Source organism: Benincasa hispida, chromosome 11 (assembly GCF_027475165.1).
Source record: "Benincasa hispida cultivar pf3 chromosome 11, pf3_genome.v1.1, whole genome shotgun sequence".
NCBI classification, from domain to species: domain Eukaryota; kingdom Viridiplantae; phylum Streptophyta; class Magnoliopsida; order Cucurbitales; family Cucurbitaceae; genus Benincasa; species Benincasa hispida.
This window is the reverse complement of record NC_143488.1, coordinates 46,596,991-46,624,268: the sequence shown is the minus strand read 5'-3', so window position 1 is coordinate 46,624,268 and position 27,278 is coordinate 46,596,991. Positions and strand designations below refer to the sequence as shown.

General features: G+C 29.1%; 3 protein-coding genes across 5 annotated transcripts; 2 read left to right on the top strand and 1 right to left on the bottom strand.

Annotated features, from left to right (window-relative positions):
- Positions 1-279: 279 nt before the first annotated feature.
- LOC120090074 (serine carboxypeptidase-like 35) lies at positions 280-15,005 on the top strand. Its single transcript, XM_090306521.1, has 8 exons — positions 280-730; positions 6,136-6,240; positions 8,469-8,657; positions 9,506-9,594; positions 10,596-10,904; positions 11,344-11,480; positions 13,407-13,499; positions 14,597-15,005. Exons 1-8 carry the CDS (start codon positions 427-429, stop codon positions 14,853-14,855), a joined length of 1,485 nt encoding a protein of 494 aa, XP_090162647.1. The 5' UTR covers positions 280-426; the 3' UTR covers positions 14,856-15,005.
- Positions 15,006-15,260: 255 nt separating this feature from the next.
- LOC120089973 (Cytochrome P450 superfamily protein) lies at positions 15,261-19,923 on the top strand. Its single transcript, XM_039047428.2, has 2 exons — positions 15,261-18,613; positions 19,329-19,923. The coding sequence occupies exons 1-2, from the start codon at positions 17,375-17,377 to the stop codon at positions 19,728-19,730; spliced, it is 1,641 nt and encodes a 546-aa protein (XP_038903356.2). The 5' UTR covers positions 15,261-17,374; the 3' UTR covers positions 19,731-19,923.
- A 1,069-nt stretch (positions 19,924-20,992) lies between these two features.
- On the bottom strand, positions 20,993-24,820 carry LOC120092209 (Metal-dependent phosphohydrolase). 3 transcript variants are annotated; one of them, XM_090306522.1, is made up of 8 exons: positions 24,503-24,820; positions 24,225-24,255; positions 23,968-24,069; positions 22,880-22,898; positions 22,663-22,760; positions 21,794-21,892; positions 21,519-21,691; positions 20,993-21,367 (listed from the first exon to the last, which is right to left on the bottom strand). In XM_090306522.1, the coding sequence occupies exons 1-8, from the start codon at positions 24,665-24,667 to the stop codon at positions 21,281-21,283; spliced, it is 774 nt and encodes a 257-aa protein (XP_090162648.1). In that variant the 5' UTR covers positions 24,668-24,820; the 3' UTR covers positions 20,993-21,280. The 3 variants fall into 3 exon arrangements, with proteins under 3 accessions (XP_090162648.1, XP_038906375.1, XP_090162649.1); XM_039050447.2 differs by lacking the exon at positions 23,968-24,069; XM_090306523.1 differs by lacking the exons at positions 22,880-22,898; positions 23,968-24,069 and having other exon boundaries at positions 24,535-24,800.
- Between the last annotated feature and the right edge of the window lie 2,458 nt (positions 24,821-27,278).

Genomic DNA, 27,278 nt, shown 5'->3' with positions numbered 1-27,278 from the left:
GATGTTTTCGAAACATAACTATTTATCGACACATCACTAAATTTCCGAAATGTAATCTTAATTATTTATAGATATTTCAACATGTGTGGAGGTATGATTTAAGACTTTACAACTTAAATCAAGAATATATATCCTAACTACAAAAACGTGATTGCAAATTGGAGTTGACCTCAACCTCCTTTCATTTACCATCTACTAATATCCTCCTCACTATTACTTCACACACCCAACAGTGAATATATATTTACTAATTAATGAAACTCAGTTTTTCTTTAAAACAAAATAGTAAAATTATTTTTAAAAAAAAAAAAAAAAAAAAAAAAAAAAGTGAAAAATGGAGTCCAGGTCTTGGGTTGGTGCTTCTACAAATAGGCCTTTTTCCAATTCCCATTTCTCTTCACTTTCTCTCTGTTTCTCTAATTTCCAATGGCTTCTTCTCGAAATTCCTATTTATTATTCATTCTCCTCCTCTCCACGGCCGCGGCTGTGGCGGAGAGAAAAATTGGGGGTTTAGGCCGGCAATTGGAGGCGGAGGAAGTGCGGCGGAGAGAGGCTGATAGAGTCACCGACTTGCCAGGCCAGCCGCCGGTGAACTTCCACCACTACGCCGGCTATGTCAAGCTCCGTCCACAACAACCAGAAGACCAAAAGGCATTATTCTATTGGTTCTTTGAAGCCCAAGACCAAAACGACGTCGCTTCAAAACCCCTCGTTCTTTGGCTCAACGGAGGTTCGTTTTTTTTTCTTTTTTTTTTTTTTTTTTTTAATTGGTTGCTTCTTCTTCTGGTCTTTCTACTTCCCATTCCGGGTAGGGAAACAATATAAAAATTTTCAAAACCTGGTTAATTTAATTTAATTTTTTTAAAATATTCTTTTACTTTAATATTATTTTAGACATAATTTATTTGAATGTTGGACGAAAATTGTGTCATGTAATGAAATATTTGAAATATATAGGTAATATTAAAAATAAATGACAAAGTATGGTGACATTTTTGTAATTTAATTTTAGTGTAACAAGTGTGAGTTGATGATTTTGAATCTTTGATGAGTTTGGTTTGTCTCTACATTATTTAAATTTTTTTTGTTTTGAAAATATACTTCCATTTATGAGTTATTGTTTTCTATTGTTTAAAATTGTAATAAAAATTTTCGAGTCAAATTTTAAAATCAACAAATTTATGTTTAAAATTTTGTTTTTTTTTTTTATAAAATTTGACTAAGAATTCAAGTATATCTTGGTAAAAAGTAGATAACTAAAGTTAAAAAAATAGTGACCAAACAAATACGATCTTCAAATACAGAAAATTGAAAATAAAATCGTCAACAAACGGGAGCTAAAATATAATAAACTTCTTTTAAAAGTTGTAAGTTGAAATCATGATTTTTCAATCCAAATTGTAATTTAAAAATAGAAGAAAATGGGACTGAATTAGTCCCACCAAATTAGAATTTTGGAATCCTATTATGGGCAAACAATAAAACTATATGAATAGAAGTTAAATTTGGAATCTATTAGATTTCATTCGATAATCATTTGAATTTTTATCTTTTATTTTTCAAAATCAAGTATACAGATACTTCCATCACTAAATTTCTTCATTTGTTATCTACTTTAAATTAATAGTTTTAAAAAACCAGACACAAATTTGAAAACTAAAAAAATTAACTTTTAGAAACTTGTTTTTGTTTTAGAAATTTGACTAAGAATTCTATCATTGTATTTGAAAAAAGATATAAATCACTAAAATTGAGAAATTGAAAAAAAATAGACTTAATTTTCGAAAACTCAAAACTAAAAACAAAATAGTTATGAACTAGATTTCAGAGATATTGCTTATAGCTTATAGTAGCTCATGGGCGGATTTAATAGATTAGGGGCTAACCGCCTAAAAAGTTCCTCCAAGAATATATTAGGTATATTATTTAATTCGTTTTTTAATTAATAAAAAAAATCATATAATTAAAATTTTTATTTACAATAAATATGAGATTATATAATTTTATCCTACCTTTTGTTTTTGTCGTTTTTTTCTCTATTTGTTTTTTGTTTTTACTCTCTTTCTAACTCAACTTTAGATTTTAGTGTGTACTCAAAAAAAAAAAAAAAAAAATAGTGTGATTATATAGTTTTCTACCCTTATGTAACTCTAAATTTTAAATAAATTTTAAAATTGAATGATATTTACAATTGCAATTAAATTAATTATAACAACCATGATATTCTCTTTTCCCCCTAACAAGCTAACCTTAAAAGAATACTATAAAGAAAAAATTATGTATATATTTATTACCTATTGTCTTGTAATAATTATGTTTGGTCCAACAATAATCAACTTCCGAATCCACTCTATGGTAGCATGTTGTTAGTTGTGCCATGCCTACTTTCTTAGGCCATTAGAGCAATTAATCTCAAGAATTATCATTTTTAAATCTTATCCTTCAAGTTATTTGTCAATTTTATAAATCTAAATTCCTATTATTTAGATATAAAAATGAAATATAAAAATGTAAGAGTTTGTTTGATAATGGTTTCGTTTTTTTTTTTTTTTTTGTCTTTTTTTCTTTTAATAATAAAAGATGGCACTGTATTTGATAATGAGCTCTTGTTTCTTTCATTTTTATTGGAAAAAAACATAGGTTCAATAACCATTTCTAAGTAAGAATGTACGTGAAAATGTTTTTTGAAATTAAATATAAAAACTTTTATGTTATATTTAATTTTAGATATTCATCATGCATTTTAGAACTAAAAAAATGATAAAATTACTTTAATATATATACCAGAAAAAATTGAACTTGAAAATAATAACAAGAAGCAAGAAACCTGATTTTGTTCTTTCCAAAATTTCTATACAATTTTGAGAACATTTTTTTTGAAAAATATGAAATGAAATAAACCTGACGAATCTCAAAACACTTATGTTATTTTTAAAAATGAAAAAAAAAAAAAAAAACCCTCAAAACAACATCATTAAAAACATTACCTCTTTGGTGAGAATAGGTTCAAATCTCTATTTTGTTTATTTGGAGAACTTCAAGTAAAGTATAGAAATTTAACTCTCCAACTTTAGAAAAACATATAAATTATTGCTAAGTTATACTTATTTAGATAGATCTCTTTTTTTTTTTTTTTTTTTAAGATTACACTACCCATAAAAAAATCAAAAGAAAAAAAAAATTTAGGGTTCTGTTTGATAACCGTTTGATCTTTTGTTTTTTGTTTTTATTTTGAAAATTAAGCTTATTTCATCAACAATTCTTACAACGATGTGCATTTTGATTGAAATCTTAACCAAATTCCAAAAATAAAACGAACTTTTTGAAAGCTACATTTTTTAGTTCTAAAAAATTGGCTTGATTTTTTAAACCATTATGAAAAGTAGATAATAAAGATAGAAAATTGAAGGTGAAAATAGTGTTCATAGACTTAATTTTTAAAACCAACCGGCCTAAGTTACACAAATCAAAGTTTCCTAGTACATGGATTTTTTTCCCCCTAAAAACAGCATGGATTTAAACTACAATTATATTCAAATTTAATAAAACCAGTAGAATTTTTATGTATAATTTTAAAATTATAAAATCCTAAAATAATTGAAAATAGAAGAAAACGACGAAAATGTCCTTGAAGACTAAAAACAAGAGAAGACGTGCGCACGAGGGTGGAGCAGGGCGAAAAGTCACGTGTCTGTCAATTAACGGACTTCTGTTCTTAAAAGAAGTGTCAGTAGTGGTCATATAAAAATCCAACTTTATGGAAACAAGAGACAATATTCTCTTTCGCCGTTAACTAACGGCCCCTTTATATTTCTAATTTTCCATTCCTATCCCTGGACCTGGGACCCACCCTCCTTTTTATTCATCTCCGTGGTTCACGATTTTCCTTTTTTTTCCCCTTCCCTTTTTACTTTCATTTTTCATTCAAAAAATAATAATAATAAAAAGAAAAAAGAAAAGAAAAGAAAAGATCAGTGGTACTTTTTTTTTTCCTTTTCCATTTTCTTCTTTCTGTCGTTATCGTTATTTTTTGTCCTCTTTTGTTGGTTTTTTTTTCTTTTACAAAATCTTGTGTACTAGTTTAGTTTATGTATTTTTAAATTTTATTTATTTCTATCTTTGTATTTTCATTTTTTAAAATTTTTTTTTGTCTTATAGTTTGTTACATTTTGATTCTTCTATCTTTAATTTTGGTTAATTTTGGTCTTTAAAATAAAAAATAAAAAACCATTTTAGTTTCATAATAATGCGATATAAATAAAAAAAGGACCAAAATTGTCATCTTTAAAACTATAAAGACCTAAAATAAATATTGTCAAAATATATGTATCAAATTGAACGAAAGAAAAAATAGAGACCAAAATTCATAGAAGTATTTAACCCCTTTTATTATTAATTATTTCACTCATAAAAAGATAAGGGTAATATATACCGAATAAAGACCTTTTGTTTATAAAATTTCAATGTATTAGAGTAACAATTGAGAAAATTAGAGGAACAAAACCAAATTCAGTTACTTTATATGATACTATGAAAACTAAAGATTTCAAATTACAAATATTGATTATGGTATCTGATTTTAAAAAATATAACTTTCATTTTTGTTTAATACTCCATTAAGGGTGTGTTTAGAATATATTTTTTAAGTAATAATTTAAAAAATAATTCATTTGAAAAGAATTTAGAGTTTTTTATAATCATTCAAAATAAATTTTTAAATATATTTTAATAAGTTTTTGTCAAAATAATTTAAATAAAAATATATTTTTTAAAAAAATATATATATTTTTTCAAAATCAATATGAACCAACCTAAATTAAGAACAAATAACAATGCATTATGAAATTTTAAAAGAAAAAGGAACCAGTGGATAAGAGATTAATTGGTGATGGGAAAGTTTAGATTAAATAAATTTTAAAGTATTTTAATATCACTAATATTATATTTATAATTCAATTATTAAAAAGAGACTTCTTTATTAGTCGAATCTGGGAAGAGATTACTACATCTCGAGTCAATCTCATGCTCGTATTAAAAAGGACAAAGATATTCCTCAAAAAAAAAAAAAAAGGAAAAAAAAGAACAAGATGATAAAATTAAATGAACAATTTTTTTTTTAAAAAAAAGGTGCATTTCTCTGTGTTTTTATTTAAACAATTGGATTTAATTTTTATTAGAAAAGTGTTTCTTTTTATAAAATATAAAAAAAGTTAGTCCAAATAATTTCCTTCATTTATATTCTAATATTAAAATAATGTTTTGCTGGATGTACTTTGGATTGCATTTTATTCTTAATATTTATATTTTAATTGTCTAAGTTTAATCATTGTGCTTCAATACTTCTTGAATTTAGTCCTTTAGAATTAAATTTTATGGAAATTTATTAAACAATAATAGTAAAAAATTTTAATTAAAAAGACCATGAGAATATATTTCTAATATTTATAAAAAAGATAAATAAAGACCAACTTTTTTAGAAAAAAGAATAAAGAATAAATTACAGCAACATTATTTTAAAGATTTTTTAAAAATATATAGATTAAAATTACGTGGACTAAAATAAAATGAAATCATGATGGAGAGATGAAAATATTATTTTAACAGTATTTTATTTTTCTATAAACATAACCCAACCACTATAAATCAAACTTTGGCAAGGAAATTCCTACCCCATTGAATTTAAATTTTCCTAACAAACAAGTTAGTAAAATCAATCTACATTTGATGTTGTCAAAAATGAGTTGTGGAAATTGGATTTGTGGGCTCTTACATTTATATTTGTGTAATATATATGGACAAAAATCAACTATCAAAATGAATAAAATTTTAAAATATAAAGATTAAAATAAATATAAATATGAGACCAAAATAGTATTTATAAATTTATAAATATAAATTTAGGATTATTTTAAAATATAGAAAAATAAACTAAAATATTTATAAATATAATTAAATTTTACCGTCTATCTGCGATAGACCGCTATAAACTATTATTTGTGTCTATCTGTGTGATGATAGACATAGATAGAAGTCTATCGGGATCTATTATAGATAGAAAATGATATTTTACTATTAGTTTTAAAATAATTTTTTATAAATATATTTATTTAATAATGTTGATATTATTGACATCAGGACCTGGCTGCTCGTCCATAGCTTATGGAGCTGCGCAAGAGTTGGGTCCCTTCCTTGTTCAAAGCAATGGGCAATTGAAACTCAATGATTTCTCTTGGAATAAAGGTACTTTAACTTAATTACTTGGTTCAATTTAGACATTCAACCTCTCACATGTAGAGAGGAATGTAATATTAATTATCATTAAATTAAGTTTACTTTAACAGTTTAATTTTTAGTTTAGTCTTTCTAAACTTTTTTTTTTTTTAATGTCCCAAAATTTTAGAAACGTAAAAATATGTCTATAAACTTTAAAAACGTCAAATATGTCCTACACTTTCAATTTTGTATCTAATATATTAAGTTTTTATGTTTAAGAATTAACAAATCTAGTGTCATAAAATTGAAATATGTCTAATAGAATATTAAAGGATCGTTGGTTGGAAGTTTTTCTACATGGGAATTGACACATGCATCTAAAATTCATGTTTGTTTCATAGTTTTTAACACTATGCCTTGGTAATGAGTCATTCTCAAGCATCCTCATTTACCACCGATAAGGGTTTTTTTTTTCCTTTCAAAACTGCGGATTTTTTTTTTCTCTTTTCTTATTTTTTCATTTTTATATAATTTTATTTTGAATATAATTAATTAATTAATTAGTATTCATTTAACAAAAGTAATATAAATATTTGTTTTAATAAAGCAATAATATTATTCTAGTATAATATTTACTTTAACTTATTTTCATGATAAGAATTTATTAAATGAATGTAATTACGTAATTACATAAATAAATTAATTAATTAATTAATAATATCTTAAATATATTTAATCAATAAATTTTGATTAGTTAAATTTAGTTATTAAAATAATTCATTCTTTTAATAATAATAATAATGGATTACTTATTGTTTTTTATATCGAACAATTATCTATTGAGATTAATTTTAATTTGATTATTCATATGAACATATAACCATTATTGATTATTTATAGTAAGTTAATTGTTTATTGTGCTTAATTTTTATTACTTTATTTATTATTAACATATCATGTTTTTATCTCATTTTTTCACTTTTTATATAAAATATTGTTTATTAAAATATTTTTTTATATTATTTAATTAAAATTAAGATTATGAAAATTATTTTAAATGATAAAACTGCTGAAAATATTTATAAATAATAGTAAAATATCATAATCTATATAGACCGCGATAGCCTACCATCTGTGTCTATCACAGTCTATCTTGGTCTATCGCAGATAGATAGTGAAATTTTGTTATATTTTAAATATTTTGGTTCATTTTCCTATATTTGAAAACAACCCTTAAAAATACTAATATTGAACTAAATTAATTATAAAATGATTAAGCATTAAATAATAATTAATATACATTCATTAAATATTTTAATTTGTTAGTTTTAATTATAAATTATCGCTTTTTAAATATTTATAATTTAAATTATTATTGGTTCTTAATTAATTAATTTTTATCAATATATTGAATGATATTTATTGTTTAGTTAATTAATCTATTGAAATTATATAAGATTGTCATGTTTAATTTCATGAATGAAATACAAACATAATTTTTGTTCATAATATTCTGATAGCATTTTTTTATGTACAATCATTATAGTTATTTTTGATTCCCAGACATCTTATTTTCAGCATCTTATTTTTAGGTATCTTTATTCTCAAGCAACTTTTAACTTTAAACCAAGTGGCCCTTAAGATTTCATTTGACAATCATTTGTCTTTAGTTTTATGTTTATGAAAATTATACTTTTTTCACACAAATTCTTCCAATAAATTTCATGTTTCTTTAAAGAAAGATTTGAATCCTTATTCACTTAAAAGTAAAAATATAATTTTAATTTTTTTCACTTTGGTTAGTCGCTTAAAACACTCTTAAAAAAGTGGATCATAAAACAAAGGAATCAAGTGCTTATAAACTTAATTCTTATTTTATTTATAAAAGATTAAAAAGAAAAACTAATTAATTTAGACATTATTGCTTAAACCTTCAAGTTTGTGTCCGATGAGTTTATGAATTTTTAGAAAACATTGAATATGTCAAAGAATTACTAGACACAAGACTATAAATTTAAAGACTTATTAAACATAAAATCAAAAGTTTAAGGATTTGATGAAAACTTTATAAAGTTGACGGACCTACTAAATAGTTTGTTAAAGTTGAAGGACCTACTTGACATAAGTTATATGACAATAAATTTCTTAATATTTTTATAAATGATATATATAATATTGTCAACTTAAAATTCAGTATAATTTTGCTTATAAGTTTAAACCTATATATACATAGTAATGAAATTGGGGTTGTTCAGCTGCAAATATGCTATTTTTGGAGGCACCAGTGGGAGTTGGATTCTCTTATACAAACAAGTCATCAGATTTAGAAAAGCTTGGAGACAAAGTTACTGCTGAAGATTCTTATGCATTTCTTATTGGTTGGTTCAAAAGGTTTCCAAGTTTCAAACTCCATGATTTCTATCTAGCTGGAGAGAGCTATGCTGGTATTTTCCTTTTTCTTTTTCTATTGAAAAAATTAATTATTATTTTGAGAAAAATATCGATTTTGTCTTTAAATTTTGGGTCTAGTTTCTATTTGGCTCCTATATTTCAAAATGTTACGCTTTTAATTTTAAGTTTGAATTTCATTTTAGTTCCTGGGTTTCAAAACGTTATATAGTCCTTAAATTTCAAGTTTAGTCTCTAGGTTTCAAGATTTATACTTTTAACTTCGATTTTCTCTTAGGTACTCACTTTCAATCTTGGCATTAGCATATGTTAATTAGTTTAAAACAATTTTAAAATTAATTTTAATAGTGATAGAAAAAAATAGTGTAATTTAATTAATTATATTTCTTTTCATGCTTCTACATTGATTAATATACAAATATTGAAGACCAAAAGTGAGTTTTTAATGAAATTTTGAGATTAAAAATGTAGATCTTGAAAACTATGGATCAAATTGAAATAAAATTCACAAATCAAAGGTAAAATTATAACATGTTCAAACTTAAGAGGCAACATTTACTTCCCGTAAATGCAATCAATCATTTGTAATATGAAAGTGAGAGCCATTTAAATGTAATTTTCAGAAAACTAATTAACAGTATTATGTGAAATACGAATAATAAAAAAATCTATTATAATTGTAACAATTTTGATTAAGGAACAGTAAACATGACCTAAATTGAAATCAAATTTAAAATTTAAGAACTAAAAGTATATCATTTTGAACCTCATGAATCAAATATAAACTAAACCCTAAATTCGGACACTATTTTTTTTCTTCCAAGTATTTGGTGGGTCAAAATTGAACTAAACTTCTCTTCTTTTTTTTTTTTTATGCCTAAAGGTCACTATGTTCCTCAGCTAGCTGACCTCATTCATGAAAGAAACCAAAATTCTTCCAAGGATTCATTTATTAATCTCAAGGGTTTCATGGTAAGGTTTCTTTCTCTTTAGTCCTTTCCTTCTTTCTTTATTCTTGACTAAATTATAAAAAATAAAATACATTTGTTTTAAAAAATTACTATTATATTTTAAAGGTTGTAGTAGCATATTATGATCTTTCATAAAGTTTGAAAGATTTGAAACAACACTGGTCGGTTGAAATCCTTTAAAATTTCAAACAAAATTTTGGAGTTAAAAATGAGGTGACGGTGTCCTAAAAAGAACGGTTATGCAATTTTTTGTTCTAGAACATTATCACACAATTTTAAATCACAAGTTTCATTTAAAATTATAAAGTATTTTTATTTCAAATTTAATTTTGAAACATTTATAAAATATCGATGGTTATATTAAAACTTTTGAAAAGATATGGATCTATTTTAAATGATCGATAAAATTCACATATAACTTTTATGATTTAACCTTTATTTAATACTGTTTTTAGTTTTTAAAAGTAACTCAAAGTTACATTTATATATAAAGCTACCAAAATAAATAAAATTATGTGGAAAAAGTGTTTATCAACTTAGTTTTGAAAAGAAAAAAAAAAAAAAAAAAAGGGAAAATGATCAAACAGCTTCTCAATTTTTCATCTTAATCCTTTTATTTTATATTCAATACATGTTTAGATTCACTTAAAACATATATATTCAAAACTACTAAAATAATAATAATAATAATAAATTTAGTTGGTTCATACTATTTTGCTTTTCTATCCTAAATCTATTTCATCCAAATATTAATCTCTAATTTATATGACTCAAACATTTCCATAAGTATACTCAGAAAAATCATGTCATTAATCATTAAAAGTAAGGATCAAAATATATTTTGAGAGAATTTTTTTTTTTTTTTTTAAGTCTAGTTTTTATTTGGTCTTTAAATGTTAAAATGTTACGTTTTTTTTGAGGCTTCAAATTTTTAATTTAATATCGATTTAATCCCTAAATTTCAAAATATTACAACTTTACTTTTGAATAATTGAAAATCAGATAGGGAATGCTGCAATGGACGATGAAACAGATTCAAAGGGAATGGTAGAATATGCATGGAGCCATGCAATAATATCAGATAAACTATACCACAACATAATGAATGAATGCTCCTTCACACCTGATTCCAACTCCACCAACCAAACAACCTCTCATTGTGAGGATCATGCCAGAGGCTTTGCCTTAGCTTACTCTGACATTGATATTTATAGCATTTATTCTCCTATTTGTCTTTCACCACCTTCCTCTTCTTCTTCTAACTTTGCCTTTTCAACGCTTCTCCGTCCTCCTCGAATCTTCTCGATACACGTAAGTACTTCTTTTTTAATTCTTAACTTTTTTTAGTGCTTCCTAAACTGCATCTATCTATTAGTAACTCACTATCAATCACATGCCAGAAAAAATTTAAAATTATTCTTTTGACTTTTTTTGTTTTTAATTATCGTATTATGGTCCATATATTTTCAAAATATTTTTTTTGTTCATGTAACTTTAAAAATGACTATTTTAGCCCTTTTATTTTAACATGGCACTTCCTTCACTAAAATTTCTTAAAATTGTCATAAATTTGTATTATTAAAGGGTTTCTATCAAATATTCAACTATGTTTAAGTTTTATAATTACGAATTAAAACAGTCGCATTTGAAAAGTATAGGAATCAAAATTGTAGAATAGAATATAATATTAAAAACTTGTAATTAAATTTGTATTTGGTTAAATTATGTGTGGATAATGATGATTGAACAGGAGCTATGGCATAAACTTCCATTGGGATATGATCCATGTACTGAAGGTTATGCAAATAAGTTTTTCAATAGAGAGGATGTTCAAAGGGCTCTTCATGCTAATGTTACCAAACTCTCATATCCTTATACTCCTTGCAGGTATTTTTATACCTCTTACATTCATTTCATAATGTGGCATTAGAATTTTTATTGAGAGACTATCCAAAGTCTCGCAAATAGTTTACGACGAATCAATTTTGGTCTTTGTATTTCTTTCAAATTTAGTCCGAATTTTTTGAATCTTTGTCGTTAACGTATTGAGTTACATGTCATGAACATTCAAGTGGGACTGATCATCTTATCTCAAAGAATCTAAATGATTTGGAATTTTAGTGTTTGATAATCAAGATTCACGTACTTAGCCAAAGAGTTTCTAATTTCAATTCACTGTTTTTTTGGGGTTAGGACTAGTTGTTGCATTAATGGGAAAGAGAGTTACAGTGTGTATGTGCAATAAATAGGCATGTGTTGAATGATTGAACTGGAGCTTTCCCTTCTGTTTTCTTCTGCCATTGGCATTAAAATCATTTTTAATTTTCTGAATCCTCTCTTTTCTCACTGTTCACATCACTAATCTACGAACACATATAAATATATTTATATTTATATATTATTCGTAGTTCGAATTTCATCTTTGTTTTAGTCTCTGAACTTATAAAAAGAAAAAAAAATGTATTTGGGTCTTTCTTATATATATACTTAGAAGGAAATTTTGCTCTTTTTATCTTCTCCATTTTTGTTGTTTGAATATTGTTCATATTATACATACTCGGAACTATATAATTAATTTGATAGAATTAAGGTAAAGATAAGCATTAAAATAGGATTGTTTTAAAATGTTGGAAAATGACCCAACTTATTTATAAATATAGTAAAATGTCACTGGCTAGCAGTGATGCACAACAATAAACACTGATAGATATCTATTAGTGTTAGCGATAAACAACAATAGACACTTTGTCTATCAATGAAAGACAGCAAAATATTTTCAACAGTTTTTTCATTTAAAACAATTACCTATTAAATTATTTTTTAAAAAAGTTAGAGACTAAAATAGACATTTTAAACCTTTGAATTCAAGAATAAAACACAATTAAGAGTTTAGGAATCTTTTGGTTAAGTTTTTGCTTTTTTTGTCTTTTCTTTCTTTCTTTCTTTATTATTTTTTTTAGTTTTTGAATAATAGAAGGATTTGGTGACGGTTCTCATCTCTTGTTTTTTACATTTTTCTTCTCCTTATTTTTTTTTAAAACATAAATAAAATTATTATTTTGTCATTTTTATTGTAAAATGAAAAATAAACATCTACAAATAAATATAAGAGTAGTTATTTTAATAGTAAAATTATTAAAAATATTTTGAAGTATAGCAAAATGTCACTATCTATCCGTGATAGACCACGATCGATCTTGATAGACATCAATCATTGATACTAACAGATGTCTATCGCAGTCTATCATGATTTATTTCTGATAGACAGTGACATGTTGTTATATTAAATATTTCACTCAGTTTTTAAAATTTGAAAATACCCCTAAATATAACATGAATATTTTGTTTTTAAAACCGAATTTTCATGTAAAAGTTTTACATTCTCAATTTACTATAAGAAACCAAAAAAATCATCAAACGAGCCCAAAAAAAAAAAAAAAAAGGAAAAGAAATGCTAAACTATATATATAAAAATATCCCTAAATTTTATCCATTTTAAAAAGTTGTAGTATCTCTTAAAATTACCATTTGAGTACAAATCTTTTAGCATTTTAAAGAGAAATCAAGACATGAAACAACGTGGCGAAGGTCAAAAATAGTGCAGTGTTCTAATTTTCTGCTCTTTATAATTCAAGTGTAATATTTAAATTAATTAATGGAAATATAGTAGACATATTATAAACAAAGGACAGGGTTTTGGGTATTTTCGACAATTTAACTTAAAAAATGGTCACATGAGATTTAAATGTAAAATATTATTATTATTATTATTATTTTAACAATGAATAATGTTGGTTGGTTTTTTGTGGAAAGTGGTGTGATTCAACGGTGGACTGACTCAACTAGTTCGGTGTTGCCCACCATTCACAAGCTTCTAAATGCTGGTTTGCGTATTTGGGTCTACAGGTAATTATTTAATTCTTAATCCAATTTTTAATTTAATTTACACTGTTTCCCTCTCTTCTAAATTTCTAATTTCAATTTTCAAACTTTATTACTGTATTAACTAGATGTTAAGTAAATATTAAAGAGAGACTAAAAGTCGTAAGAAGGAGAAAAAGGGATAAAAAAAAACTGAGAGATTTGAGCCTAAAGAGGAAAAAAATGATATAGAGGGAACTTTTTTTTTTTCCAGTATTATGATCCAATATGGATGAGGATTTTAATTCAATTGGTTTACCATTCAGTTATGTATATGTTTAGTCATTAAAAAAAAATATGAGAAATAGAGAGAATTTTTAGGGTGGTTTTTTTTTTTTTTTTATAAAGTACAAGTATAACAATTGAGCTAAGCTCACTTTGGGAGGGATGAAAAGATATGGTGAGGTAGAAGATAAAAGTAAGATAAAAATTGAAAGAAATTATACCACGAGAAATTTAATAGTGCAAGAGTTTATTTTAGAGAGAATGTAATGGCCTAAGTCCAATATGATGGGTATGTAATTTTCGATTTCATGTGGGGTATATGTATGAATTGAGATCTCATCAAAATGAGAGAGTTATGAGAATATGAAAGTATGATTAAGAAAAAAAGATCTGATAGCTATTACTTATACCTATAAGGTGTATTTTTTTTCTTTTTGGTAGATCAATCATAAGAATTCCAAAATTAAGTGTGTATACATGGCTTGAAGTGATTACTTGTTGGATGAGTTCTTGGTAATTTTCCTACGAAGCATGTGAATGAGAACAAAGAACCCGTGCTGGATTGTAAGATAGTCTTCACTCTTAGAGAAGTAGTCCAAAACAAGTAAGAATGATGTTGTTGGATACATATACAGGGAGAAAATACATATATTTTTCATTTAAGCAACAGTAGAGGTAGAGATCGAACTATCAACTTCTGAAATGGTAAAAGATGTCTTATCAATCTATTAATCTCTATATTTGAGTTTGAGTTTGAAAGAAGAACACGTTCTTGATTAAAAGAATGAAAAATAAAATAACATTTTCAAAAGTGTTTAAAAGGTATTCCGAACTAACCCATGATGATAATTTTGCAGTGGGGACACCGATGGACGAGTACCGATAACATCGACGAGATATAGCATAAACAAGATGGAGTTGGAAATAGAAGAAGAGTGGAGGGCATGGTACCACAAACAAGAAGTGGCTGGTTGGGTTGAAACCTACGAGAGAGGACTAACCTTGGCTAGTGTAAGAGGGGCAGGCCATCAAGTCCCTGTCTTTGCTCCCCAGCAATCTCTCTCTCTTTTCTCTCATTTTCTTTTAGCCAGGACTCTACCTCCCACTCGCTCGTAAATTATCAACAAATAATTCGAGTTTGATAACTATTTTGTTTTAAAAAATTAACGACAACTCATTAATAATTTTCTTTTTATGTGGTTAAAACTAATGCATGTTAGTAAAACGCTCAGGTCAAATTTCATTGACTAGTTTGGTTGACTAAAAGTAGTTCTATGTGTGTATATATAATGCTTTTGTTTGTTTGTTTAGGCCAAAATTTTAACGGATGTATGTAAGTATATCTAATAATGCTTTTGAGCGTTTAAAAGAAAAATATTATTATATTTTAAAAAATTTCAACAGTATCCTTTAAGAATTTCATCTTGTTTTGAATAAAAAATTAGATCAAAGTATCATATTGATTTTTATACATTGAAGTTTATTTAATTTTAATCCATAATTTCAAATATCCAATTTTAGTCCGTGTAGTCACAATACATCTCAATTTTAGTCCCTCCAATTAATTTTTATCGAAATTGATTAAATAATAATATTTTTTATGCAAGAAAATAGAATATATGCAAATATGACAATATATTTCCAATTTTTCTTAATTAAAATGCGAATATATAACAAATTTTAGGACAATACACTTTAATCCCTAAAGTTTATGAACACTTAAGTCCATCACTTTTGTAAAATGTTACAAAGTAGTCTCTGACTTAACTTTAAGTTAACAGAATGCTTACTAGGCCATTATGTGCTATGTAGATGATAATTATATTTGATGAGTTGGAAAATTAATAAAAATTAATCAATAAAACTTTTAAAAAAATAGTGGAATATTTAAAAGGTTAGGTTAAAATAATAGTTTCTCTACATTGCCCTAACCACGACTTATGTGGTACGTGCTACTCCTAATGGTAAACCAACCATGTCGTCAACTGTGTAAAAAACTAAAGGTATGTTTGGTTTAACATTTTAAAGGCACATTTGGCCAATAAATTTGTAAGTAGACGTTGGGAAATAGGAGTTGTGAACACCCTCCTTGTTTGGCCCAAGGAGTTGATAAGTCCTACTACTAAAAAAACATCAATTTTATGGGTTGATAAGTCCTACTACTAAAAAAACATCAATTTTATGGGTTGATAAGTCCTACTACTAAAAAAAATCAATTTTATATCTACTTTTAAAGATTAAAAATCAGTTAATTAGGCCAAGTTTGATACTTTGTGGTTTTTAGTATTTCAAAATTTAGCCTATAATTCTCATTCCACCTCTAAATTTTTTGTTATCTACTTTTTATCTATTTTTAAAAAATCAAGCCAAATTTTGAAAATTAAAAAAAAAAATTGTTTTTAAAATTTGACTAAAATTCAACTCTTTACTTAAGAAATATTCAAATCATTGTAAGAAATTGAAAAAAAAAAACTTAATTTTCAAAAACCAAAAACAGAAAATGAAATGATTACCAAATATGGTGTTATGAATTTAATAGACAAAAGTTAACACGTTTGACTTTGCCCTAACAAATAGAGATACCCAATTTCCCCACGAGAAAATACATGACAGTTGGATCATGGAAAGTTCACCTTCATCAAAAGGGAGAGAAACTATGATTTTAACCTTTTGTATATTTTTTATTTTTTTTTTAAAAAAAGTCAACTAAATTGATTTTCCGACTCATCAAATACAATTAACACATCATTCAATTTAATTAGCATCCACATTAATACATAACGACGTTAAATCAAAGACCATTTAGAAACATTTTTATAAATATGAGGGATTATAGTGCTTGTTTTGAAATTTCATAGATTAAATAGACATAAATCTCAAAATTCAAGGATTAAAAGTACATTTTATCTTAAATAAAGAAAATTCGAAAATAACAATTTCAGAGCTCTTGCAATCGTAAATCACCATTTTTTCTCCAATGTATATCAACCATTCCCAAACTCCTTATTTTTCTAAAAACTACATGTGAAACAAAACACATCAAAGTTTCAATGGTGGATGATCCGATAAGAGGTAAAACATTAGTTACCATCACATAGATTTTAACAAGAAACCATAGCTATCCCCACTTTATAATGCAAGTGGCAAAGAAAATCTATAGAGACTTAACTAAAGAAATAATATTGGGGTAAAAAGTAAAAATTAGGTTATCATCCACACCCACTCCCCATCTTCCAAATTCACTCTTCCCCACTACTCAAACATGATCTATCAATATGATTTCCAACATTAAAAACTCAGAGAACAAACATTCCCAATTCAAGTAAAGGGGTGGGTAGAAAAAGAATTAAGAAACCCATTTGCCACAAAGTGACTTAAAATTCCATAAACCCCATCCCAAGAAACCTCCCACAGCTATGGAAATAAATTTGCAGACTAAGCAAACACCACAGACAGCTATTTTTTTTTCAGCTCACCAAATCAAAACAATCAGCAAAACCAAGTTTCCCAAGAAACACAAATCTCGATATTATATATAAATGTATAACGCTCATAAAAGACATACCAACCTTAAAGAGTAGCTATTTCTCATGTGTGTTGTTGCACCATTTCTCTGTTAGCGTTTGCCTATCACCATGTTGAGCTCCGGCAACCTCACCGTCATCTCCTCTGGCGAATTCCCATCTCAGAAATTGGTTGTATGGAACCTCTTCTTCTTACCCGACATCCAAATTTTAGAGATTTTCATTGCAATTTCTGTTTTTACAGCAATAAAATCATTGAGACAAAGGAGAAAACAAGGGCTACCTGTATGGCCGGTCATCAGAATGTTACCGTCTTTAGTCACCGGACTCCGAGGCAACTTGTATGAATGGATCACTGAAGTTCTGTACCATCAAAATGGAACTTTCAGATTCAAAGGGCCATGGTTTAGCAGCTTGAATTGTGTTGTAACTTCAGATCCTCGTAACATTGAGCACATTCTGAAAACAGAGTTTCCAAAGTACCCAAAAGGCTCCTTCTTCCGTGAAACAGTCCGTGACCTTCTTGGCGACGGAATCTTCAACGCCGACGGCGAGATTTGGCACCGCCAGAGGAAGACAGCCAGTATCGAATTCCATTCAGCAAAGTTCCGGCAACTCACCGTAGAGTCTCTCCACGAGTTAGTCCACTCTCGGCTCCTCCCAATTTTACACAAGCATTTCGTCGAACAGTTGGTGCCCATTGATCTCCAAGACATTCTTCTACGCCTAACTTTCGACAATGTCTGTATGATCGCATTCGGCGTTGATCCTGGCTGTTTGAGCCCTAATTTACCGGCGATTCCGTTCGCCAACGCCTTCGAGGTGGCAACAGAAGCCACCGTCCTTCGATTCGTAACCCCGAAATTCATATGGAAAACGATGAGATACTTCAATTTAGGAACAGAAAAGAGTCTCAAATTTGCCCTAAAAGAGGTCAATCAATTCGCGAAAAGCGTAATCGAAAAGAGAAAAAGAGAGAACGTCAATGAAAACGAGAGATCGGACCTGTTATCGGTGTTTCTAGGACTGAAGGACGAGAATGGGGAGCCATATTCGGAGAAGTTCTTGAAAGATATATGCGTGAATTTTATACTTGCCGGAAGAGATACCTCGTCGGTGGCGTTGAGTTGGTTCTTTTGGCTGATTGATCGGAATCCGGAAGTGGAAGAGAGGATTCTGGAGGAGATCTGCCGGATATTGGAGAAGAGAGGAGAGGCGGCGGCGGCGGTGGAATCGTCGGCCGGCGATGTGGCGTTTGAAGTAGAAGAGATAAAGAAGATGGAATATTTGCAGGCTGCTCTTTCTGAAGCTTTGAGATTGTTCCCTTCTGTGCCTGTTGATCACAAGGAGGTGAGTTTTGCTTTCGATATTTATATCTTTCCTCATCTTATGTGGGGCCATTTTCCAAATAAATTCATTTTTAAATAAATTGCAAAATTTGCTCAACCATTGTATGTGAGGATCGAACCACCTTAGAGTAATTAGTGTAACATATGCACAAATTGACTCGGAGTTTTAAGATTTCAAAAATTGCAAAGACAAAATTAAGGACAATATAAACATCTTCAATTTAGTTTTTGGAAGAAATGTATTTAAATTAAAATTTAACGTCATAAACTTTGATGATTATGTTTATCTAATCATCTCTAAACTTGGGTAAAAAATCAATTTTGTTTTTCAAATTTTAAGATGTTTATTTTAGTCCATAAACTTTAAAAAATAACTATTTTAGTCCTTTATTATTATTATTATTTTACATGTGTACTAGCATTGTTAATACAAACATAATTTCAAGCAAAAAGAGTTAGGGATGCACATTGGACAAACTGGATTTAAGGTAGAAAAGTAATACAATAATGACCAAAATAATTGTCGTTTAAAAGTTTAGATGAACTAAAATAGACATTTTGAAATATCATTGACCAAAATAGAAAAAATTTAAAGTTTAAAGATCAAAACTGCTTTTATGTTTTTAAAATTTAGGAAAAAAAAAAAACCTTAAAAGTTCACGGACTAAAAATGAGATTTAATAGTTGATTACATAATCGTTTTGAGTCTTGTTTAGGTCATTAAAGATGATGTGTTACCAGACGGAAGAGAGTTAAAGAAAGGAACAAAAGTGATCTATGCAATATATGCAATGGGTAGAATGGAGGCAATATGGGGAAAAGATTGCAATGAATTCAAGCCAGAAAGATGGTTAAGAGACGGTCGATTTGTGGCCGAGTCAGCGTACCGATTCACAGCCTTCAACGGCGGGCCTCGGTTATGCTTGGGAAAAGACTTTGCATATTACCAAATGAAGTACACCGCCGCCACCGTCATCCTCCGGTACCGTGTTAGGGTGGCGGAGAAGCACCCTGTGGTGCCAAAGCTTGCTTTAACAATGTACATGAAATATGGGTTGAAGGTGAACTTGTTTAAACGTGAGAAGGGAGAGCTTGAAAAGTATTTCAAAAGTAAATAATTCAAGGAAATAAGATCAAGGGCTTTTCATTGGAGATTTTTTTTTTTTTTTTTTTTTAATTAATAAAAAGATAGAGATGTTGATGAATATGAGTGAAAATCTGTTTTGGGTTTGGTTGATTTTGGAGGTTTATTGAATGAACCAAATTGTGAAATTTAAAATGGGAAATCATCTGTTCGATTATGTATAGAAATGTGTTTTGATTTTAGTCTAATGTTTGGTATGGAATCGAATATGTTCTGGTTTTTTCTTGAATATGTAATTTAAGGTAAGTATTGAACATTTTAAATTTTTAGGAAAAAATAAATGAATTCTTACCCAAAACTTTTCATGTCGTTACAATTTATTATCAAAATTACCTAAATTTAGTTAGGGTTATCCATGTCTAAAAAAAAAAAAAAAAACCTTAATTATTGTTTTAGTTTCTAAAACCGATGTAATTTCGAAAGATTTTCAAAAATAAAAAAATAAGGAAAATTATTTACACAAAATAGCAAAATTTTAATCTTATTCGATAGAGGTCTATAAATATAAAAAATTTTCTTTAATTTTAGTGTGTTCACCTATTTATTTAATTTATTTTTAAAAAAATAAAACAATGTAATTATTTATTTATTTATTTATTATTATTATTATTATTTGCAAACTCATTAATTTTGAATTCAACCGTTGAATAATTTTTGTCAAAAATTACTATTAACAAAACTTTAGCTCTAATGTTGTCTTCATTTGATAACTTACATTTGTACCTAGCTATATTTTATAATTGATTGAGAGTATGTGATAATATTTTTAACTATTTTTCAAACAAAAATTTGTTTCAAGCAAAGATTATGTTTGGAGGTGCAATTGGTAACAATTGATATACAAGTTTAGGAGGAAAAACTGGATTTCTTCTCAAAGTTCTTAAAATTTTATTAACATAGAAAACATTTTTTAAAACATGATCATATTAACCCAAATAATAATAAAAATAATAATATAATGTATCAATAAACCCATGTGAAGTGAGAAATAGGTTTCCAAAACCCAATTTCATTTGATGCAATATGTAAGATTAGCAAACTTGTTAGATTGGCATAAGCTCTTGCCAATCCGAGCATAGTTTAGGAGATAAGACACTAATTACCATTCCAAATCTTGATATTTCGATCTCCAGAAAGCAAACTATATAAATGTGATGCATATGGAAAACGTAAAGAAACATATTGAGGAAGAAAGTTGTTTAATAAATGAAACCGATAAACTATTTCTGCAGGATCTAACCAAATGGGAAAACTCCATGTTGAAACAGAAGATAGATTCTTCGTGTTATATGAAACATATACAACCTTTTATAGGTATTGAGTTGCTTGAAAGCACTGTATTATAATAGAACCCAAATATATTGAACGATAACAAAATTACAAGATAAATCGAATTTTCAAGATACTTGGACCCTCCCAATTTTTAGACGTCTTATCTTCTTCATTCCCCTCTCCCTTCTATTTATAGCCAACAAGTATAACGAACTCCCTAGTTAATTACCAATATACCTTTAATTAAGTAAATCAAGCTTTTCCATCCCATTCATCATAAAATTCCTTGAGGAATTCCTCCACGAACTCGTGCCTTTTCTCTGCCCTCCTCTGTCCAGCCTGAAATTCATGCCATAACAATCTCTAAACATAACTCAGAGTTGAAATCTTTGTGATTGTAAAATTCACAGAGCAATCTTTTTTCAGTTATGACGAAACTAAGTAGCAGAGCATAAACCTCATAATACATCAAATATGTCATCACTTGTACCTTTGTTTTCATAAAATCCTTTATTTTTAGTAGCTTCTCGTGAAAGTGATTCACAGTAGTCTGCTCTTCTTTATTCATGTATGCTTCTTTCGATAAACACGTTCGAGGACTAATTGCAGGATCATGCAGCACTCTCTTCTTGCTTCCACCAAAAGTGAAGCATCGTGCAATTCCTGAACGGAAAGAAAAAATTATAAGATGCTCATGCACATAGCAGCGGTTTCAAGGATGAGATTATAAGCAGTTTGAAACGACATGATATAACAACAAACTACCAATGGCACCAATTGCATCTAAACGATCGGCATCTTGAACCACCCCAAATTCAGGAGAATATTCAACTTTCGAAAGGCTAGAAATCTCTTCTTTGAAGCCTGGATGTCAGAACATAAATGAGGAGGAAAATAAGTATTTCACAGAGTACATTTTGGATAATGAAAGAAATTCAATCTAGAAAGTTAGCACTAATCAGAGATCCCTAATTTTTATACTGTGTAAAGATTATGAAAATAACCAGTATGCACACAGGAAAAACCCCTCCAAATGCCTAATATAATAACATATTGTAAGAGAACTTTGAGTTCCACTTCAATATGGCACTTTTTTCCAGATAAGAAACATTTTCATGGGAATTCATATATTAGGGAGTATATATAGCAATGGATGTTATTTAGGAAAAAAAGAGTAAACTATGAAATTTCTTGACCAGAGAACACCATCTCTAGGCATGAAAACAAATAAATAAACAGCTTTTTGGAACTCCATCACTAGTCACAGTCAATGTGATCTTCAATAACTAGTCACAGTCAATGTGATCTTCAATAAAATCTAGAGTGCATTTGACATTTCATAGGGTACAATGAAGGTGAAAATAATTTCTCGTCAATGAAAAGGGAAAATGTAGCTTTGAACAATAAACTATTGGCACAGTTTCTATAACAAGTACAATCCAAATAAAATTGAGCAAGAGAATTTTTAACAACTAGTTGCAGGGAAAGATTAGAGTACCAGTGGCGATTATGTTAAAACTTAAAACTATTATTGAAATTATAGGTAACAAATGACGAGCTTTAAATGCAGAAATATTAAAAATTACAAGTAAAATAAAAAAGTTCCAATAAATTGAAGCATAAACGATACCAACCCATGCCCTTTATGATCGCTAATATCTTCTGTTTCTTGTTTTCCTCTATTCCCTCTTCCGTCAGAAAATTTTCCACAATTTTTTCCTCACTTGGGTCTCTGCACAGAAATAATAACTAAAAGATAAGATCAAAAGTAAACCAACCTACGGGTGAAGAAAAATGTGGTAAGAGATATATTTGTGAACAATTTAAGCAATGAAAGAGAGATGAACAAACCTCAAATACTTGTAATCACCTGCAAGTTGGCAAGCATGAAACAACCAGCAATTGACTAATCAGTAACGATTTTCCTTTTCTTTATTGAATGATGAACCATAATTTCATTGACAATAAATGAAACAATACAAGGGCATCCTAAAAACTAAGATCACAAAAGGGAAATTCCCTAAAGAAAGGAGCTCCATTCAATCCCAAAAAAATATATATTAAAAAATTAAAATAATAATAATAATAATAATAAAACCCCAAGGAATAATTGCAAAAAGAATTTGTCATGAATGCTCAAAGAGAAACATGGAACTTAACAAGGGACCAAACATCACTACGATCCCACTCTATTCCTCATTTCTTCTAAAGATTCCTTGTTCCTCAACCCCAACGCCTCAGAAAACCCGCACCCCAGATTGCTACAAGAACTGTTACTCTCAAAATAACAAAATGAAAATGAACTCCTTAATCATCTCACTACAAACCGTGCAAAGTCGCAACTCCAAAGTAAATGATCCATCAAAGAATGCAACAAAGGGGCCCTACCACTGAACAAAAGTATTAACTCTTTTGTGAAGAATGTGGCAAACAAAGAATTTAACCTTCTTCGGGATTTCACCTTAGAAAGAGCACAAAATCTTGACTCCCTAGAGGGAGAATGGTCTAGCAAGCAACGAAAAAGAGAGCTACAGGATAAGCCCCCAGTAGGGTTTGGACTCCAACAACAAACATCCATTCTCCCGAGTCTGAACTCAAACTCCCCGGACAAGATAAGAGAGCAACAATTCATTGTTTCCTTATCAAACAATAGATGACAGAAACCGAACGGAAGGGAGGGAGAGCTCCCAAGACGATCCAAGACATCAGACACAACAATTTCTCATAGAGGATAAATGATATAAACAAAGAAATGTAGTACAGAGGGGTGAACCACCACCCACTTATCCTCCATACTTTTCCGTTATTCAAGATGGTAATATCAAAGGAAGAAATAAGCCCATAAAAATGAGTCTCCAGCGAAAGAAATGGATCAGAAATGCAAACAGAAAATACAGTTCAAATTATTCAATTGAGCTTGATTGCATATTGGTACTTACAAGTGACAAGACACTTTTTATTTCCGTCGTCTGTCCTTTCTTTTTCCCTTTTTTCCTCTTTTAGATTCTTACTAATCCAAAGACCTGATCTAGAACCAAGATCTAAAAGAGATGCCAAAATGAAAATGAATAATTCTAGATGAAATAAAACCTAAGAACTCAGGTTCAGGATCAAGCAAGCTGGCATCAACCTTGCCATAGTGTGTTGTACTCATAGTGTAGATAAATAAAAAATAATAATAATAACAAAAGAATACCTATATCGTGGAGAAGCGCAGCAAGTTCCACCTGCCAAAATCACCCACTGAAAATTAGAAATTTTCCACAAGCAATAAAGATTAATGATCAATCTATTGTCCTCAATCACCATTAAATATTCGTTCTCCGAGAAACTGTAGTGTAAACCGCGAAGATGCACAAATCAGAAGTATCAACGTCTAAAATTTAAAAACAGAACGAAAAAAATCACACTATTGTCGCAGAAAATGGCAGAAAGTGAAAATCGGAATAGTAGTTTTCAAGGAACACAGCATACGATTTCCATGGAGTCGGTGGTGGAAGAGAGACCTTCTTCTTCGGCCAGTGAAAGAGCAAGGTCTCGAACTCTCCAGACGTGAGAAGGATCGTGTGAGGCGTCGTTACCGCCCATTGCCATCTCCACCAGCTCCTCCGCCTTCTTCACCGTTTCTCTTTTCGCCATTCTGTTCGTCGCAAAGTCACCGCCGCCAACCGAAGATGAACCACAAAGAGGGAAAAGACCCACCGGGTTCGGGTCCCGCAGAAATGACCCAAGTTTTGTGGGAAAAGTGAAAGTTCATTCAACCAATAAAATTTCTTTGAAAATCCTGTGAATAATCTTATTTTTAAATGTCTAGGATAATTTATGTTTATATTTGGATATGCTAGATAATTAATGTCTGTGAGTTTGTTTTATCATTTTTGTATATAAGATCCAAAATTAAATAATAACTTCATAAAATATGTGAGGAAACCATTAACCTACTCCTTGTTGTGAAATTAAGAAGCAAAACGAGCACCACAGGAGAATGAATATCGAGAAATAATAATAATAACTAAATAACTAAATAAATCTAATAAAAGAAAAGTAGAAAATCAAAGTGGAAAATTATGAAATTATGAAAACTGGAATATCCCAATATTTTCTTCTCAAATCACACATATATTCAAACCCACAAAATGCCACTATTTATAAACAATTTAGAAAGTAGGGAAGTGGGCTTATTTGGACACTAATAATGTGTAATTATAAGACACATGGATAAAATGCACTAAGTCATATGGAGCAGTAGGGGATGAAAGATTTGTTCTTTTTAGGACACATGAGCACTAATGTGCATCTATTATTTATTATTATATTTATAATACTCTCTTTTAGATATTGAAAAGAGTACCAACGAGTGGAAGCAAATCTTTCCAATTCATTGTGACAGAATTTCAACATATACATTCGATCATAATAATATGCATTCATAATATTAAAATATTGGCATGCTCAAAGAAACAATAAATAAGAGATCGAGAGATCATACCAGTTGAAGACTTATTCTTCATAGCAAATCTCGCTTTCGCTAAGATGGTAAGTTAACGTTCAACAAATTCTTATCGTCTAGTTTCCACACGAACAGAAGGAAACGGGGATGACACCACCACTCAGAGCCCTCAATATTCTCGGAGTGAGAATCCAAAGGGTGGACTTTGTTTAGATTTAGTAGAGGGAGGGAGGAAGGGAGATCGTATACAACGATCAAGCAAGTGAGAGATAGGCTCGTCTATTGTATAGACAAAATGTTTGATCGTTTAAGTGAAGTATACGATCGTGTAGGAAAAGGTAAGCGATCGTCTAAACGATCGTGTAGAAAAAGCTAAGCGATCGTTTAGTAAATATTGGGCGTTAAACGATCGCTTAAGAAAAGGTAAACGATCGTTTAGTAAATAGCACGCACGGGTGAAGCGTTAAGCAATCACTTAGCACTATCGTATAGGTAAGCGATCTGTTCAAGCACTATCGATAGGCTCAGGTTTTGCTAAGCGATGACACACTTCAACACAATGTCCGCGCATACCATGCTTAACACACCGTGAGCTATTTAAGCGTCTCAAAAAGATTCTTCAAATTACTCATCCATTATGAAAACAGAAAAGACGCCGACCTGTTATCCCTTTAACCGTCCAATTAATAGACAATGAATATAATCATATCATATTCATAACCTATGGATTAATATCACATATTAATCATAATATTTTTCCTCCACCAGATATAAATCATATTTATATCTAATTTCCTCCAAATTAATATATCTCATACATAAAGTTAATTATATCATATATAATTAACTAGTTCATTTATATCATATATAATCGAACTCCCCCTTGTCAATTTGAACATTTCAACCCAAAAACTGATTCTCAACTTGTATCCAAGCTACCAAGGGGACCTTATGGACCTATGGCTCGAAGCTCCAATGGTACATGAATAACTAACTAAACTTTTTAGCCACGATATCCATTGTCCGTTAACTGTCAGACATTCCATTAAAGACTGATAGTTGAACTCTTCTTACCATAGATATATTTCTATGTCCATTGAATATAACTAATCATTAGTACGATAACCCTTCATAGATGTTCGTAAGTACAGCTAGCCAATTTACCGTTTTGTCCCTGTAGTTACATCTTACTCCTTAAGTACCACTAATCTCTCTAATGAACAATACAACATAGTCCTACTATGTGTGAACATCTCTCGAGCCATGAGAAGGTGTGTGGCGCCACATCGTTCAAGCCTCGGGATCAACCCTTAAGAGAGCAATCTATCTACTTACCCCTGCTTTGGGGAAGAAGTGAACTTCATCTTGTGAAGCTGAGTTCCCGGCTCCTAAATTAGACGAATCCCCAAAGTGGTAGGTTTAAGTCGGTGCTCTTACCACTCACACCCATACAAATCAAAGGATCACCCTCAATAGTAGGAGTTTCCAACTCACTCAGATTGAGATCATGTTACCTATGGTCATCCTAGTGAAGTGAAGTCTCTGTCACGAACGAAGTTATATGACGAGATATTAACACTTCGTTGTCAGGTCTTATAAAAACTCTTTGTATAAGACACCTCCGCTCACATGTCCCCTACATGAATGATCAGGATCAGACCATCTGTGATAAGTCACAACACTTGTAACTATTCCACAAAGCAGGTCGCTTCCGTGGTCTTACTAGGATAAGGTTTCCCTCTTATATCTATATACTACAGACCATTTTAGTTGTCACTTAAGACATGATCCACTTGTATG

Bases quoted from the DNA above. Each gene is read 5' to 3' on its own strand.
- LOC120090074 (XM_090306521.1), top strand. From the start codon at position 427: ATGGCTTCTTCTCGAAATTCCTATTTATTATTCATTCTCCTCCTCTCC. The intron at 731-6,135 runs GTTCGTTTTTTT...TATTGACATCAG, and splicing joins CGTTCTTTGGCTCAACGGAG to GACCTGGCTGCTCGTCCATA. The intron at 10,905-11,343 runs GTAAGTACTTCT...ATGATTGAACAG, and splicing joins CTCGAATCTTCTCGATACAC to GAGCTATGGCATAAACTTCC.
- LOC120089973 (XM_039047428.2), top strand. From the start codon at position 17,375: ATGTTGAGCTCCGGCAACCTCACCGTCATCTCCTCTGGCGAATTCCCA. The intron at 18,614-19,328 runs GTGAGTTTTGCT...AGTCTTGTTTAG, and splicing joins TGCCTGTTGATCACAAGGAG to GTCATTAAAGATGATGTGTT.
- LOC120092209 (XM_090306522.1), bottom strand. From the start codon at position 24,667: ATGGCGAAAAGAGAAACGGTGAAGAAGGCGGAGGAGCTGGTGGAGATG. The intron at 24,256-24,502 runs GTATGCTGTGTT...TGATTTTGGCAG, and splicing joins CCACCGACTCCATGGAAATC to GTGGAACTTGCTGCGCTTCT. The intron at 21,368-21,518 runs GTACAAGTGATG...CATGAATTTCAG, and splicing joins AGGATTTTATGAAAACAAAG to GCTGGACAGAGGAGGGCAGA.